Source organism: Petaurus breviceps, unplaced genomic scaffold (genome assembly GCF_028583685.1).
Source record: "Petaurus breviceps papuanus isolate PSGF00001 unplaced genomic scaffold, PetGlider_PUasm1.0 558, whole genome shotgun sequence".
Classification (NCBI taxonomy): Eukaryota; Metazoa; Chordata; class Mammalia; order Diprotodontia; family Petauridae; genus Petaurus; species Petaurus breviceps.
Window position 1 is genome coordinate 1,965,486 of NW_027186376.1, and position 15,271 is coordinate 1,980,756.

The 15,271-nt window shown below is 47.8% G+C and overlaps 1 protein-coding gene across 2 annotated transcripts in view; it reads left to right on the forward strand.

Moving 5' to 3' along the window:
* EP300 (E1A binding protein p300) overlaps window positions 1-15,271 on the forward strand; it is an 82,360-nt gene that overhangs the window by 47,080 nt on the left and 20,009 nt on the right. For both annotated transcript variants that reach the window (XM_069102884.1, XM_069102883.1), the window contains exons 6-16: window positions 333-572; window positions 5,041-5,134; window positions 5,572-5,709; window positions 6,527-6,644; window positions 7,100-7,274; window positions 10,896-10,973; window positions 11,336-11,445; window positions 12,523-12,681; window positions 12,940-13,377; window positions 14,565-14,744; window positions 14,934-15,090. In XM_069102884.1, the coding sequence (XP_068958985.1) occupies window positions 333-572; window positions 5,041-5,134; window positions 5,572-5,709; window positions 6,527-6,644; window positions 7,100-7,274; window positions 10,896-10,973; window positions 11,336-11,445; window positions 12,523-12,681; window positions 12,940-13,377; window positions 14,565-14,744; window positions 14,934-15,090 (1,887 nt within the window). The remainder of the gene's footprint in view (window positions 1-332; window positions 573-5,040; window positions 5,135-5,571; window positions 5,710-6,526; window positions 6,645-7,099; window positions 7,275-10,895; window positions 10,974-11,335; window positions 11,446-12,522; window positions 12,682-12,939; window positions 13,378-14,564; window positions 14,745-14,933; window positions 15,091-15,271) is intronic.

Here is a 15,271-nt window from a genome sequence, read left to right on the forward strand (position 1 = left end):
CACACACACACACACACACACACACACACACACACACACACACCCCCTTCCCTTCCTCATTTGGCACCAAAAAGCAGCCGCGTCCCAGCCGCTCGTTAAATCTCTTTTGCTGGTTAAAGTTGTTTTGATCTGTCAGCTGATCTTTATCCTTTCCTTAGGCCTCTGACTCTCTCAGTGCGTGGGGGTGGGGGTGGGGGCAGAGGGAGGCTTGGCAGGTTTTTTTGTTTATGTCTTGGTCTTTTTTGAAAGAGTTGAGAGTGGAATAGTCTGGCTATTTCACCCTCCGTATTAACTTCCTTTTGATATTTTAACATGTTCTACTTCTTCCGCAGCAATATTGACCGGTGCTGCAGTGGGCATTGGAAATGCTGGTTCTGTAGGGGTGGGTCAGCAAGCTACTCCCAGCCTGAACCCTCCCAGTCAGATTGATCCCAGCTCCATAGAGCGGGCATATGCAGCTCTTGGCCTAACCTATCAAGGAAACCAGATGCAGACCCAGCCACAAGCTCCAGTGAAGAATCAGCAGCCGCCTGGGCAGCCAGCCCAGGGCATGCGTCCCATGAACACCTTGAGTAAGTTGTTGTACCCCTCATTGCATCTGATAGTCTTTTCAGATGCATAGTGCTGTGGTCTACATATAAGCACCTCTGTCCTTGTCGTCAGTTCAGATAATTGTGGTCAAGATGGGGGCATCAAGAGAAAGGGCTATTCAGTGGCCTCATACCCCAGTTGGTCACTTTAGGGGGTGAGATAATCGGTGCTATAATCTTTATTGATAATATTCTTATATCATCAAAATTGTCTTATTAGCTCTCTTCCTCTCCCTTACCAGAGAGTGAAAGGGGCATAAAGAGAAGAGGAACAGCAGCAAACTGTTTATCATCAAAATATTCTGTAAAGAATCGGTGCGCCGTGCCCCCCCTTGGCCTTGGCCGCCTCTGTCAAGAAGTCGGGGGCTTTCTCTTCTCACATCTCTTTTTGGAGCTGGACTTGTTCTTTGTGATATTACAGTGTTTGCCCTTTTTTCCCTCACAGACTGAAAAATGTCTTCATTGTGTTCCCTTGTGATTGGTTTAAAGATTGAGAGTAGACCTTGCTGCCTCCAGGCAGCCAAACAAATGTTCAGCAGGCCATCCCAGATGAACAGTTAACCAGGCAGTGAACCAGGTTTCATATCCTTCTCCACCTTCCCAGATTGTGTTGCCGTTTGAGAACAAACTGTTAAAAGTGATGGCTGTGCTCTTTGACAGACTTACTATCATTTTCCTTATTGTAACAAATCTAGCTTGATTCACTTTAATGTGGAAATAGTTGTTTCTTTTATAGGCCCTTAGGTCACCTTTGCATTTTTGCTGTATGTCTCCATAACGCTGCAAAGGGTACAACACTCTGGCCCTCAGAGGTCCGGATGGTCTCCAGCTGCCACAGCTGAGACTGGAGACTGTGCCTTCATTTGTGCCTGAGGAGCTTAACCTGGAGTCTGGGAGTTTATTTTCCTAGCTACATTTCAATAGAATTGGTTTCCTCAGTAATCCTATGCAGTTTTTTTTTTTGCATTTTAAAACAATACTCTGAGAAAGGCTAGCAAGGATTCTGCAGACAGCCAGAGGGGTCCAGGACACAAAACAGGTGAAGAAGCCCTTCACTTGCTCACATGGTGTCCGTGTCATCTTGGAATGCTCTCTAAGGACGCAGCAGTGGCTAGTTCCAGAACCTTTCTCTATACGGCCTGCTCAGACCTTGGTTGCTTTTATGTCCCTTTGGGATCTCTGCTTTGTGTAGAAGTTGGCTTTATTGGCACCTGATTTCTGGATTCTGTTCCTATTGGCTAAAATGTGCACAGACTGTGAGCTCTTAAAAATAATTCTTGAAAGAAATTTCTTACTGTTGAAACTATTCTGGTTTTTTGTTTGTTTTTTGCTTTTTGGAGGGCAGTTGGGGTTATGTGACATGGCCAAGGTCACCTGGCGAGTAAGTGTTACATATCTGAGGCTGGATTTGAACTCAGGTCCTCCTGACTTCAGGGCCAATGCACTATTCACTGCAGCACCTAGCCACCCCGTTGAAACTGTTCTGCAGGCCGGTGCTGGGGAGGGTAGAACCTGAAGGCAGGTGCTGTAGGGGGAGTCATCTTTTTCCGCATGCATATGAAACCTGAAAAAACCCAAATTTGCTATGTTCACTTACCTTACTGAGATTCGTGTATTCATTTAAACAGTGTGTCCTCCAAAGTACCTCTGAAATGGGCTTGGACTTACACAGATCTTTGAGTGTCAACCAAGGCTTCTGGAGCCTAGATTAGATGTGTTCTCTTGTCCCATTGATAGAGCTTACTTGAGGAATGTTAGAAGGTAGCACTCTACAGCCCGCCTTTTGTCCGTTCCAGAACCACTGTTGGTGTTTTCTGTCCCCCAGTTCCAGTGACCTTTCTGTCACATCCAGCAGAAGCATCCTCACCCTCACTCTTCCCAGCTCTGTTGATTTAAGCCAGGAGGAACCGCAGAAGTTTCTCATTGAACAGATGAAGAAACTAAAGACATCCTCTTGCAGGACTTGGCTTAAGGCACCACAGGTTGTAAGCAGTAGGAAGTGGATTTGGCCACCCGTCCTGCTCCAGACCCAGCCTTTTTTAAGAGCCCATCTCGCCCTTCTTCCTGGAGCCGTTCCAGCTTGATCATTGCTCCCCTGATTTGCCCTGCTGTGCCTTTGGGAATGCCTTGTCTACTCCTAAGCCCCTGGAATGTCAGAACCGCCTTTCTGCCTGCCTCTTAACTTTAAGGTGGTCTTCAGGGAGGTCAGCACCTCAGGGGAGCCTCTTCTTTCTCATTCCTCTCTTTGTATTGGCCAAGGAAGAAGGTTGGAGTGCCTGGTGCTTCTCTCACTGTCGTTCCCTCCGGTCCTTAATGCCCATTTCCCCTGTGCTCAGCTTTCCCATCCTCATGGCTGTCTTCTGATCCTTTTACTGCTACTTCGGTGACATAAGGGCCTAGGTCAGTTCTTGGTCACCCCATCCCCTGCCATGTTGTTGGCAAATTTACTAAACTGGTTGAAATAGGGATTTCCTTGATCATCTGCCTCCATGCCAGTTCTGTATTGCCATACGGACGCCTTACGCGGCATCCCCATCCAGCCCTGTCTGCTTCGTCGGTTGCTGTGAACATCCTTTCCTCCTTGCTGTTTTTTGTGGCCCTGCTCTGTCTTGGTTCTCCTCTTACTGTCTGCCTGCTCCTCCCCTTCTCCTTTGCTGCTTTGTGATGCACATCAGCTCCCAGAGGTCATCTCTGTGCCCCATGTCACCAGCTGGGCTAATTGGACATTCCAGATGGGACGTCCCAGAGACCTCTCATCCTGCCTACAGCTGAGCTGCTCCTCTCCCCTCCCACTCTGCCTCACTCCAAGCATCCAGTCCTTTGTCATGTTTTGCCTGCATTCACGCCTGCCCTGGTGCAGGTCTGCCTCAGTGTCTCGGTGGATTTCCCCTCTGCACGCGCCCTTTTCCCACCTCTGCTCCCACACTGGTCAGGCTGGACGGCACACACCCTCCTGGAGGCGCTCACAGCCCCATGCTCCGTCTGTCGGGACAGCGCTCCTACTTGGCCAATGCCGATGGTTTCCTCTTGCCTCTAGGACAAAAGACAAACTCCTCGGGGCTTAGTTTTTAAAGCCTTGTACAAGCAATCTTCCCAGCCTCCTCTCTCAGACTCTGTTTTTGCAGCCCAAGGGGCCAGATTTCTGTTGAGAAGGAATCTCTCTGTGTCTTGTCCCTGCGCCTTTATCCTGGCTCTCCCCCATGCCCAGCATGCACTGCCTCCCTTCCCTTGAGGCCATTCATTGGCTCCTGCATGAAGCCTTTCCGGGTCCCCTTCCCCAGCTACCTTCAGATATATTTACCTGCATATGTTTGTCCTCCGTCTCTGTTTCCATATGTACTTAGGCTTCCTCAGTTGTATTGTAAGCTTTTTGCAAGTAGAGATTGTTTAATCTTTGTGCATAGATCCAACTAGTGTACATTGATACTTAATAAAATACTTGTTAACAGGTTGGCAGAATTGGACCTAGAGAGAGTGTCCGGACCCAGTAGAGGAGCCCCAGCCTCCCCCCACCCCCCACTCCCATCCCAGAGAAGGGAGCAGCAAGCCAGAAAATTCTGCTTCAGGCTGTGGAGCTGTCCCTAGATAGAGAACAAGGGGCACTCCTGCCCTGCCCCTCAATTCTGAATTAAAGGCTCAGTTTCCTCATGCCTCCTTAAATGGTAGTAATGCCTGTGCAACCCAAGAGGTTCATTATATGACTACAAAGTGTCTGATTTTCATTGTTATCAGCAAAGGCTTAGTTCCCAGAGGTTCTTAGTAAGCCTTGGAGGTGCTTTCCCTCATTTGTTCTTTCTCCCCAGTTCTCTAAGAAGACCTTATTGTATACTCTGCCCTTCTCGACTCTTGCAAGCTTGAAGTGAATGCTTCCTCTTGGCCACAGGCTTTTCTGTATTGTGTGTCAGATGTTGGCCTCCTCGTACACAAGCTAATCCAAGAGCCCACTTGCCTTGTTTGCTTTATTGGCTTCCTGGCTTTGAATGAGTGTCCGTCCACTAGAGGTGGTCAGACCCTTCCCTTGTCAGTCTATACTACTCTTTTCACCACTGCTTTCCTTGCCTAAGAACCAAATGATATCTAAGGGCACCATCTTTTCCCCAAAAGTGATATTTATTTATAGTTCTTTCCAATGAGGACTATTGTGTTGTGGGCAAGTGTGTCCCTTCTTTGAAGGAATGGCTTCATGCACTGAAAAACTGCCCATAGGAAAGCTCTGCCCGAGTATTTAGAGAAGGCCTTGATCACCAGTTAGAGAGAAGGTAAGAAACAGTGCATTGGCCTCACAAGAAACACAATGAAAATAGGATAAATTGAGTTTCAGTGAAATATTTTTAAGGAATATCACTATAATGTTTTGAGCATAAGATGTGTTTATCTTCAGGAAAGATAGCTCAACATGGAGATTCTTGAAGTGTTGTTTAATTTATATCATGCTTGCTTTTTAACCCAGGTGCCAGTCCTATGGGAGTAAATGGAGGTGTCGGGGTTCAGCCATCCAGTCTGCTCTCTGATACAATGATGCATTCAACCATGAATTCTCAAAAGTAAGTTATTTTGGTTAATGATCTGTTTCTGCTATTTGATAAAATGGTTTATTGCTTTTGTTATTCATTACCCATGGAGTTCTTTGGGTTTATAGACACTGTACCTGTTGAGACCAGTAATTAGATTAGGGATTATTTAAATATCCACTTCAACCCAGGTCACCAAGAATTGAAATGACCAGTCCCTGGGAGTACCTGTGTTGGGCTGGATACTCTAAGCACCCTTGTATTGACTAACTTGGTAAACTGGGAAAGCACGGTTTTCTGTCACAAAATCCAGAAGGTTTTTGTTTTCTTTATTTTTTATAAAGAGGAGAAATCCACCTGTTGCGTTTTCTGTAAATCACAGCAATCGCCATGAGAGCTCTTGTCTTAAATAGTGTCTTTTCCTATTCCTTCTCCTTAGTGTAAACTATTTTATTGATTCCTTTTTAAAGCCCAATGATAAATGAAAATGCTGGTGTTGCCAATCTGGGGGCTCTGCCAGCAGCCAGCCAGCCAGCCAGTGCTGGAATTCGGAAGCAGTGGCACGAAGATATTACTCAGGATCTCCGAAATCACCTTGTTCACAAACTGTAAGTTGGTGGGTGTGTCTGTGTTCTGGCAGTGACCACACGGCCCTCGCCTAAGTCCGTATCTGCTACCTGACAGTGAGCACAGGCCCCTGGCCTCAGCCTGGGGCAGCTGCTGCCTTAATGACTGCTTTTTCCCATCTCCCTTGGTCTTTACTGTAACTCCCAATCTGTAGCTATTTCAGTGACTCTCCAGCTTTTGTATTCTATACATGTCCATGAGACAAAAAAATCCTCTTTGTGCACTTCCCTCATCTCTTTCCCTTCCCTACCACAAAGAAATCAGTATCAGAAGAACAAGGGGGAAGAACTGTGTTTGTGTTTTGGGTTTTTGGCTTTTTGGAGGGGGGAGGGCAGGGCGATTGGGGTTAAATGACTTGCCCAAGGTCACATGGCTAGTAAGAGTGTCTGAGGCCACATTTGAACTCAGGTCCTTTTGACTCTAGGGCTGGTGCTCTATTCACTGCGCCACCTAGCCACCCCGAACTGTTACTTCTAATAACCTAACCATATATATTTTGGTGAAAAGTCTGGATTTATTTTCTGTTGATAACTTCTGCTCGGTAGCACAATGAATAGAATGCCAGCCCCAGAGTCAAGGGGACTTGAGTTCAAATTCAACCTTACTAGCTTACACTAGCTGTGTGACTCTGGGCAAGTCACTTAAATTCTTTTTGCCTCATTTTCCTCATCTGCAAAATATGCTGGAGAAGGAAATGGCAAACCACCCTTTTGGTTTTGCCAAACCATCTTCAGAACGAAGAGCCCATAGAATGGGCTTTGACTGAATGAGCACTCTGTTTCCTGTTTCTGCCCTCAGTGTCCAAGCCATCTTTCCGACTCCAGATCCTGCTGCTCTAAAAGACAGACGGATGGAGAACCTGGTTGCATACGCTCGGAAGGTGGAGGGGGACATGTATGAATCTGCAAATAGCCGAGTGAGTCTCTGGCCTCCTCCCCCTCAGGGGATCCATGGGGATGGCTTGCAGGAATTGCTTTGTGTGGGGCATTACCTCACTGTATCAGCATATACACCTCCGATTCTTTACACACGTCCTAGATGCATCTTCTGTTAGCAGTTTGGTTTGTTTTCAGGTCCTCTAACCCTACGTGGAAGATGGGTCTGCTTTCCAAAGCTCCAAATTTAGGTACTAATATCCACATTGTAAAGCCAATTACTAAGTGTGTTTTTAAGAATTAAAAATCAGTGTGTCACCATTTTGGTGGAAAAACTGCACCCACCCATTGCTCTGAAGCAACATAGGCTAAACTCCTACCCTTGGTGTGTGTCAGTCCGTCTAGACAGATCTAATAACTCTTTGTTCAGTCTATTTTTCAGTTTCCCTGCTGGTACCAAATAATGTCCTCTTTCTCTTTCTCAAATGATCAAAAGGCCGAGTACTACCACCTCCTCGCCGAAAAGATCTACAAGATCCAAAAAGAGCTAGAGGAGAAACGCCGCACCAGGCTCCAAAAGCAGAACTTGATGCCGCCTGGCCCAGGCCTAGCGCCGCCTTCCATGAGCCAGGGGCCCAGCCTGGGGCCCCCGCCACCAGCAATGGCTGCCAGTGAGTGCTGCTCTGGGAGTGTTTGGCCAAGGGCTGTGGGTCCCCAAATGTAGAGGTCACTTGGGCTTTTACAGAACGGCCACAAGAAGACATTTAGTGGTGGCAGCTTGTGAGCTGGCTCTGTGCCTTGTGAGCACATGTGGTAGAAAGACTTCTTGAAGGCTGCTTCCTTCAGAAGGGAAGGAATAGGGAGGCTAGGATGTCACGGGGACAGATGATGAGTTAAAGGGGTCTGGGGCACATCTGCGGTTAGAAAGGTGGTGACTAGGCTAAATGATCAGAGAAAGGGGCGTGCTGATGGGATGTTACACGGGCAAAATAACAGGCCTCGACGCCCATTGGTCATCTGGCCCGAGAGACAAGGGTGAGGAATCGAGGCTTACGTCTGGGTGGCCAACCTGGAGATCTGGGAAGTTGGGTGGTATCTCTTCTCCCTGCCCCCCATAGGGAAATTGAGAAAAACAGAGGGTTTGGGGCAAGATAATGAGTTCAGCTTTGGATACGTTGAGTTTACGCTAATAAGCATTTGGAGATGAGGGCTGGAGGTCACCAGAATGATGAGGCCTGGATACGTCAATCTAAGAGTCACTGGCATTGAGATAATAATTGCATCCATGGGTGATGATGAAACCACTAAGGGAAATAGTCTAGAGGGAGAAGAGAAGAGGGCTTGGCATTAGCAGGTATGACCTGGATGAAAACCCCCCAGAGGAGCCTGAGATGGAGAAAGGGGCAAGAAGAGTGATTGATGGGGTCAGAGCCTGCAGAGGGGTCGAGAGGGCTGAGAAAAGCACTATTAGATTAGATATTGTAAATAACTTTGGAGAAAGTCAGAAGCCAGACCTCAGAGACTAAAGCATGGGGGTGGGGAACCTGTAGCCCTCTCAGTCCTTTGACCGAATTCAAACTTCATGGAACAGATCCCCTTCATAAAAGGATTTGTTGTGTAAAACTTGTATTCGGTCAAGAGGCCGCACCAAAGGACCTAGAAGGCCCCAGGTTCCCTACCCTTCGACCACAGCAAGTGAGAGGAAGGGAAGTAGAACTGTCTGCCATGTTGACTCCCAAAGAGTGTAACCTTGGAAGGATGGAGCTGTGAGATGATGGCCAGCTGACACGGCTGGTTAGAGTGGGGAAATGAGAGATTGTTAGTGGACAGCAGGGAGGTAGTGGGGACGAGGGTGGTCACCAGGAGAATGAGATGGGATGGAATCCTGGGCAAATGCCCGCAAGGCGAGGACCTCAGCTGAGAAGGTAGAGATGGAGCTGTGTCATCAAGGTGGTGAGGGGGAGGTGATGATGAATGTGCAGGGGACATCCTAGGAAAGAACTATGAGTGGTCAGGGTGTGGGCAATGCCCAGGGGACAAGAGGGGGCAAAGATGAGTCAGCATGCTTTGGGGTATCTAGGCAATCCTGAGACCACGATGGGACAAGGGAGGTATGTGGTGGGGGATAAAGGGTAAGGGGAATGGCAACATAGGACTCTGGGGAATGGCTTTCAGTCAACCAGGGGTTCCCAATCACTGGGATAGAGGGAGGGCATGCTCATCATCAAGGAATGACTTCAGGTTGGCCATCGGCCATTTTTAGCCGGGAAGCTATGGACTGGGTCGAGGTAGAGAAGGGGGAGGGGCCAGTGCCTTATGAATGAGGAGGCAAATTGATGAGAAATGGAAGGCTAGTACTTGTTATACTGGAAAGCTGTGCTTTTGCTCATTGTAATAGGGTCATATATCTTTGTGGGCCAAATGGGGGGAAAATGGTTAGGATGAAGTTACTTTGTTATAGCTCATTGAAAAATCAAAATACCAGTTCATAGATGGCTGTCAGTCACCCTTTAAGATAATGTGAAAGAGCTTTCCACAGGTCTCTTGGATAAAAACAAAGAAGTCATCTGGCCCCATAGGAGAGCTGCTTGCTGTGTTCCTATTTAGCTGCTATGACAAACCTTTTTGAATTTGGATTCTCAACAGCTAGAGATGATGGGCTGAAGTGAATTAATTTGTCTTGGACTTATCTTAAAACATTTGCCAACAGGGCAAACGGTCACCTATTTTTGTCTGACCCACAAGCCCAAAATACTTTTTCCATTTTAAAATACAACTTTATTGTTTTTTAAAAATGTAAAAACCTTCATACGCAAAACTTTGTCAGTCCTTGTCTTAGTATATTGTGCTGGTTAGGAGTGCTTTGGTTTAATAGCAGTTAGTATAAAAATAAGGGTTTTCAAATCAGAATTAGTAGCCAAATAAAAGGCAACAGCCAGGAAACCCTTTTGAAACCCCCCCAGTCAGTGCCCCTCGCTCCGTTTCCAGTGCACCAGCACATACAGCGTCGAGTCCTGACGAGTGATGGCACGACTATGTGCCACACGCACCGGATGGTAACTGGAGGGAAAAGAAGCGTGGGGTTCTGTGAGCTGGGATGGAGTCCTGAAGGCGGTTACCCTGGGAGGCAGAAGGCAAGCAGCAGCTCTTTGGGAAAGGACGGGGCCAGAGCAATGCCAAGGGGGAGGCGAGGACAGCAAGAGCCTCCTTCCCATAGCTCGGAACTCAAGCCGAGAGGCTCGCTGGTGCAGAGCAGGGCTCCTTCATTCGGGGGCCCTGGGGTAAAGGACTGGATTTGTAGTTGCTGTTTTAGCTTCTCTGATGCCCTTTGTGTGCTCTGGCTCTGTAAACCTATGGAAGGAGAGCTGCTCTTTTGGTGTTTGAGAGAGGCATTTAGGGTTAAGTGACTTGCCCAGGGTCACACAGCTAGTGAGTTTCCAGTGTCTGAGGCCAGATTTGAACGTGGGTCCTCCTTGACTCCAGGGCTGGTGCTGTGTCCACCCTGAGAGCTTCCTTTGGATTAGAATGGGATAAAGCATGAGATTATCACTAATTCAATACAGTATTTGTTTCTACATATTTCAGCTAGGCAGTGATTCCCACTACCAGTCTTTTTGGGGGGCTGCTCTTACATAGCACAATGGGCTGGGGATCAGGAAGATTCCTCTTCCTGAGTTCAAATCTAGATTCAGACACTTACTAGCTAGGCAAGTCACTTTACCCTGAAATGTCTTACTTGAAAATGTCCTGAAATCTTGCCATACTAGAAAGTTAGGGGGGATGGGAGAGGTATAAGAGAGAACAGATTGGGGGAAGGGATATTCAGTAGGCTTGCTATTTGGGGGTGGGGGGTAGGGGAAAGACAGGGAGAGAAAATATTGTAACTCAAAATCTTGTGGAAATGAATGTTGAAAACTAAAAATAAATAAATTAAAAGAAAAAAAAAAAGGGCAATTGCTCTGGTATCTTTTTCACGAAAGCCCCAAACAGGGTCATGAAAAGTTGGATAGGACTGAAGACACTGAATGACAAGTGACCAAGTCATTGAAAAATGAATGCTAGTTTACCGTGTAACAAGTGCTTGTGTCATGTGTGATTCCATCCAAGGAAGTGACGGGGTGCATTTCAGGGTGTTGTCATCGCGTTGGGCTGTGCAGCGCCTCACCTGAGACCAGCGATTTGGAGGCCACAGCCCCTAGAGACCATCTAGTCTCAATTCCAGGGGTCCTGGCTCTTGTTTATTTTGTTCTTTGAGGTAGATGTTTGCCTGATCTTGGATTTCTTCTCCCCAGATGGTCCTTTGCCAGACCCCACTATGATCCGTGCCAATGTTCCCAACCAGATGATGCCGCGTATGCCTCCGCAGGCAGGTATGTCAGGGCAGGCTCTGGCTCAGATACAGAGTAATCCTGATGATCAAGATGCTGGTCCTGCCTGGGTCCTGCCTACACGTAGGTTCCAGGTAGAAACCCTGGTCTCAGGCTGCCGAAATCTTACGAAAGTAAAAGCAGGAGCTCGTGACTCTCAGTGAGGGGCCATTTAAACTCTTGTTGAGAAGTACTGAGAATTGCACGTTCTAAAACGTTCTCTCGGCTCACGGTGAAGCACCCTCTCTTGAGTACATTGCCTTTATTACTTGTTCAAGGGAGAGTATTTGTGCCTTGACAAGTCACTCGGTGCCATTACATTGTTTGTGCATCCACCCGCAGACACATCTGTGTATTTTAAACAGGAATGAATCAGTTTGGCCAGATGAACATGCAGCTGCCATCCATCGGACCCAGGCAGACACCTCCTCTTCAGCACCCTGGACAGCTAACTCAGGCTGGGCCCATGAATCAGGTCAGCATTTTATGCTTCATTTTCTGTTGAGGTTTGATTCCTCTCCCTCCCCCACCCCTTGGTGGTAGTTGTGGTAGACAGTCGTAAAACATGCCTTCCAAAAGGGGAAATGAATCCTTCCTGTTTGTGTTCTTTCTTTTTTATACAGAAGGGCCAGAGTGGAAGTGAGGTTAAGCTTTGGATAGAGAATCAAAGGGAGGGTGGTGCCATGTAATAATTCAGATCAGTAGTATGCTGGGCCTCGTGGATTCACACATGGGGGGTGGGAGGGGGTGGAGATTGCATTGGTGAAAGAAATGGGCTTTTGTTAGTTGGGGCAGGAGATAAGAAAATGAAGTATTCGCATGGCATAATGCATGCATAAGAGTGGAGTTGTATATGAATAGATTCTTTGGTTCTGCCTTTTGAACAGAAAGGTCATCTTATCAATTGACCTACCTAGTGTAGTAGTGAGTATTTGTGTTGTTAGGTGGGGAAAGTTGTGATGCCATCATCCAATGCTGCTGAATCTTCAGCTGATTTGCTCTCTCATCCATTAATCAGTTCTGACGTTCAAGGAGGTATTTCCTACCTTCTTCCCTTGACAACTCTTCTGCATGCCAATCCGTGTACCATACATTGATGACAATTGTTTATGGGGTCAGACAGTTGGGAGTAATGGGCCTATTGATAGGCCTTTGGGTTGATTGCTGGGGGTGGGGTCCTTTGTGTCATCATTGCTTTCCCCTTAGCTGTCCCGCTCCTTTCTCTTAATTCCTATTTTCCCAGAATCTTAGCTTTTATAGTGTCTACAGTGGTTGGTGACATTTATCCTTTCCTTGATCAACCTTTTTAGGGAGTGGAGATGGGGCAGCTCCTTCTTAAAGAGTTGTATTTATTCACTAAGAGGTTTTTCTTTGCATAAAATTTAAATCTTTGCAACTTCTATCCATTCTGCCCTTTGGGCCCAACCAGGAAAATTCCAGTGCAGCCACCATGCACATTATGATAGTTTTTCTAAGCCCAGCCTCCTTAGTTCTTGCCCCCATCCTCATGGCATGATCTCAGAGTGTTTGGGGGCCATGTGTTCTTTTGCAGTCTCTGGCCTTTGCTTCACGGATGCAACAACCAGGAGTTGGTCAGCCTTCTGGCCAAAACCAATTCCTTCAGCAGAATCAGTTTTCTGCTTCCTCGCAAGGACTGAATGCTACAAATCTCCCTCTGGCTCAGCCCAGCAGCCAGGCCCCAGTGTCTCAAGTATGTATGAGCTTTGCCCTCATTCTTTGTACTCTCAACGTGGAGGGGAGCAGTGAGCGATTATCTTGGGGGCGCTTTGCTAATCTGAGTGGGAAACCCATCATGTTTTGCAGATATTGTCTAGGAAAAACACCTTTTATTCCCCATTTGGCAAATTTTACCTCAGTATACAATGATGTTGACCATCTTATCTTAGACTTGCTGGATTCAGGTACATGTGTCTTTATGTGAACTTACAAAATGGATGTTTTTTAACAGGCCCAGATGTCCAGTTCTTCCTGTCCTGTGAATTCTCCTGCAATGACTCCAGGTTCTCAGGGGAACCACATTCACTGCCCACCTCTCCCTCAACCTTCTCTGCATCGGAATTCGCCTTCTCCAGTCCCTAGTCGGACTCCTACACCACATCATACCCCGCCAGGCATGGGAGCCCAGCAGCCTCCTGCTCCCGTAGCTTCGGCCCCTGCTCCAACACCCCCGGCAATGACCTCTGGACCACAACCCCCTGCTCTCCACCCACCTCCAAGACAGACACCCACCCCTCCTCAGTCACAGCTTCCTCCCCAAGTGCCGCCTCCAGTTCCTGCTGTCCCTTCAGTCGAGCCACCCCAGCAGCAGCCCCTCTCCCAGCAGAGCGCCACGGCCTCAGTGCCCACCCCGACGGCCCCACTCCCGCCTCAGCAGCCTACGACTCCAGTATGTAAAACCTTGCCTTTCTCTATTCTCTGCCTTGCGCGAACCCTGCCAAGGGAACTCTGTATGTGCTGTCATGGGTACCCCATGGTGGCAGGTGCCCAACAGGCATTCAGTACAGTTAGCTGAGAAAAAGTTAAGGATGGGATCCATCCTTGTGCTGAAGGAAACATCCCTTCTGTGATGGCATCCCGGGAAATTTGGGGGAGGCAGCAAAGATGGTGACTAGGAAGGCTGGCTATGTGAGGGATTCCTTCCCATCTATCCAGCCATTTGCGTGGAATGGTCAGGATTCCTTGGTCCGTTGCTAAATACATATCGGGAGTTTAGGCCCTAGACTACAGAACATAGGCAGAAAAGAAGCATAAAGGCATGGGGAGAGCCCTGGATTCAAATCCAGCTTCAGACATTTAATAACTGATGTTGGACAGATGAACTTTGTCTCGATTTCCTCATCTGTAAAGTGGCGATGATAATCCTTCCTTGGGTTGTTGGGAGGCTTCATTGGAATCGTGTGTGCCTAGTGCTTAGCATGTGATAGTTGCTTTGTAAATGTACTTTCTTGCCTTTTTGGATTCCCATGTGTTTTATGGACCTAAAACATCTGAGCCTCCTTATTGGTAGAAATCCAGTTTTCCTGTTAACTGTCAGATCACTTCTTATCTTCGCACTGTGCAGATGTCCCTTGAGCTGCTAAGGAAGGCTGGCAGCCTTAGGAGGGGAGGATGAGTAGACTAGCCTTCGGTGACCTCTGTGTGTCTGTAGGACAGAAAGGCACCCTCACCTCCAAAGAGGGGGGAGGGCCTTTGTGCATGCCCAGGTTGGCCTGGGCCCAGCATCAGCCATGTCACTGGGTAGAGAGCAGGTTATTTAGGGGCTGCTTTTTTTTGCCCTGATAGAGTCAGAAGCTCCTTGAGAGCTTTTCTTTCGACTCTTCCAAGGCACTTGGCTCGTTTCCTTAAATGTGTACTAGATGCTTAATACATGTTGGAGAAAGAATGACCAAATATTTACAAGGTTTGGGAGACCTGCATTTAGAAAAAAATTATTTAAAACACCCGAGTGAGAGAAGTTGAAGGTACAATGGAAATTCTACTTAGTTAGGAGAAGGTGAACTAGTAAGATCCACAAATAGATGTTCCTCAGGGTGCATTTTCTTTTGTAATATGGGCCCTTTTCTTTCTACCTAGCTTTCCCAGCCTGCTGTGAGCATTGAAGGACAGGTATCAAACCCTCCATCAACCAGTAGCACGGAAGTGAATTCCCAGGCTGCGCCTGAGCAGCAGCCTTCCCAGGACATTAAGATTGTCCCCAAAATGGAGGAGGATCCATCAGAATCAGGAGACGGCCAGTCAGAGGACAAACCAGAGGTGAGAGAAGTGAACCCTGCCTTGTATGATCTGATCAGCTCTTTGGACTCAGATGAAAGCATTAGAAAAACGAGCGTGCTGTGGCTCAGATTCTCATGATTATGTACATCTCATGCCGTGAATTCCTTAACGATGTCTCCTCAGACAGTGCAGGATGCTTGAGGACAGAACCATCTGCTTGTCTTTCAGGTGAAAGCAGCGACCGTGGCAGAAGACGGTAAGCTGGAAGCCATGGACACAGAGGAGAAACCAAGGGAAGTGAAGACGGAGCCAAAAGAGGAGGAGGAGCAGCTGAGCACTCCGGCCACACAGTCTTCTCCAGCCCCAGGACAGTCGAAGAAAAAAAGTAAGTGTGGGCGTGGGGCTGCGGGATGGGGGCTGGCTGCGCACAGGCTGGGCTGGAGTGGCGGGAGCTCCTGCTCAGCAGAGACGGGCCAGGAAACCCCCCTCCTCCCCCGTGGAAGACTAGCCAGTGCTCCGTGACCTCCCTCCTTCCTCCCGTGGAAGACTAAACTAGCCAGTGCTCT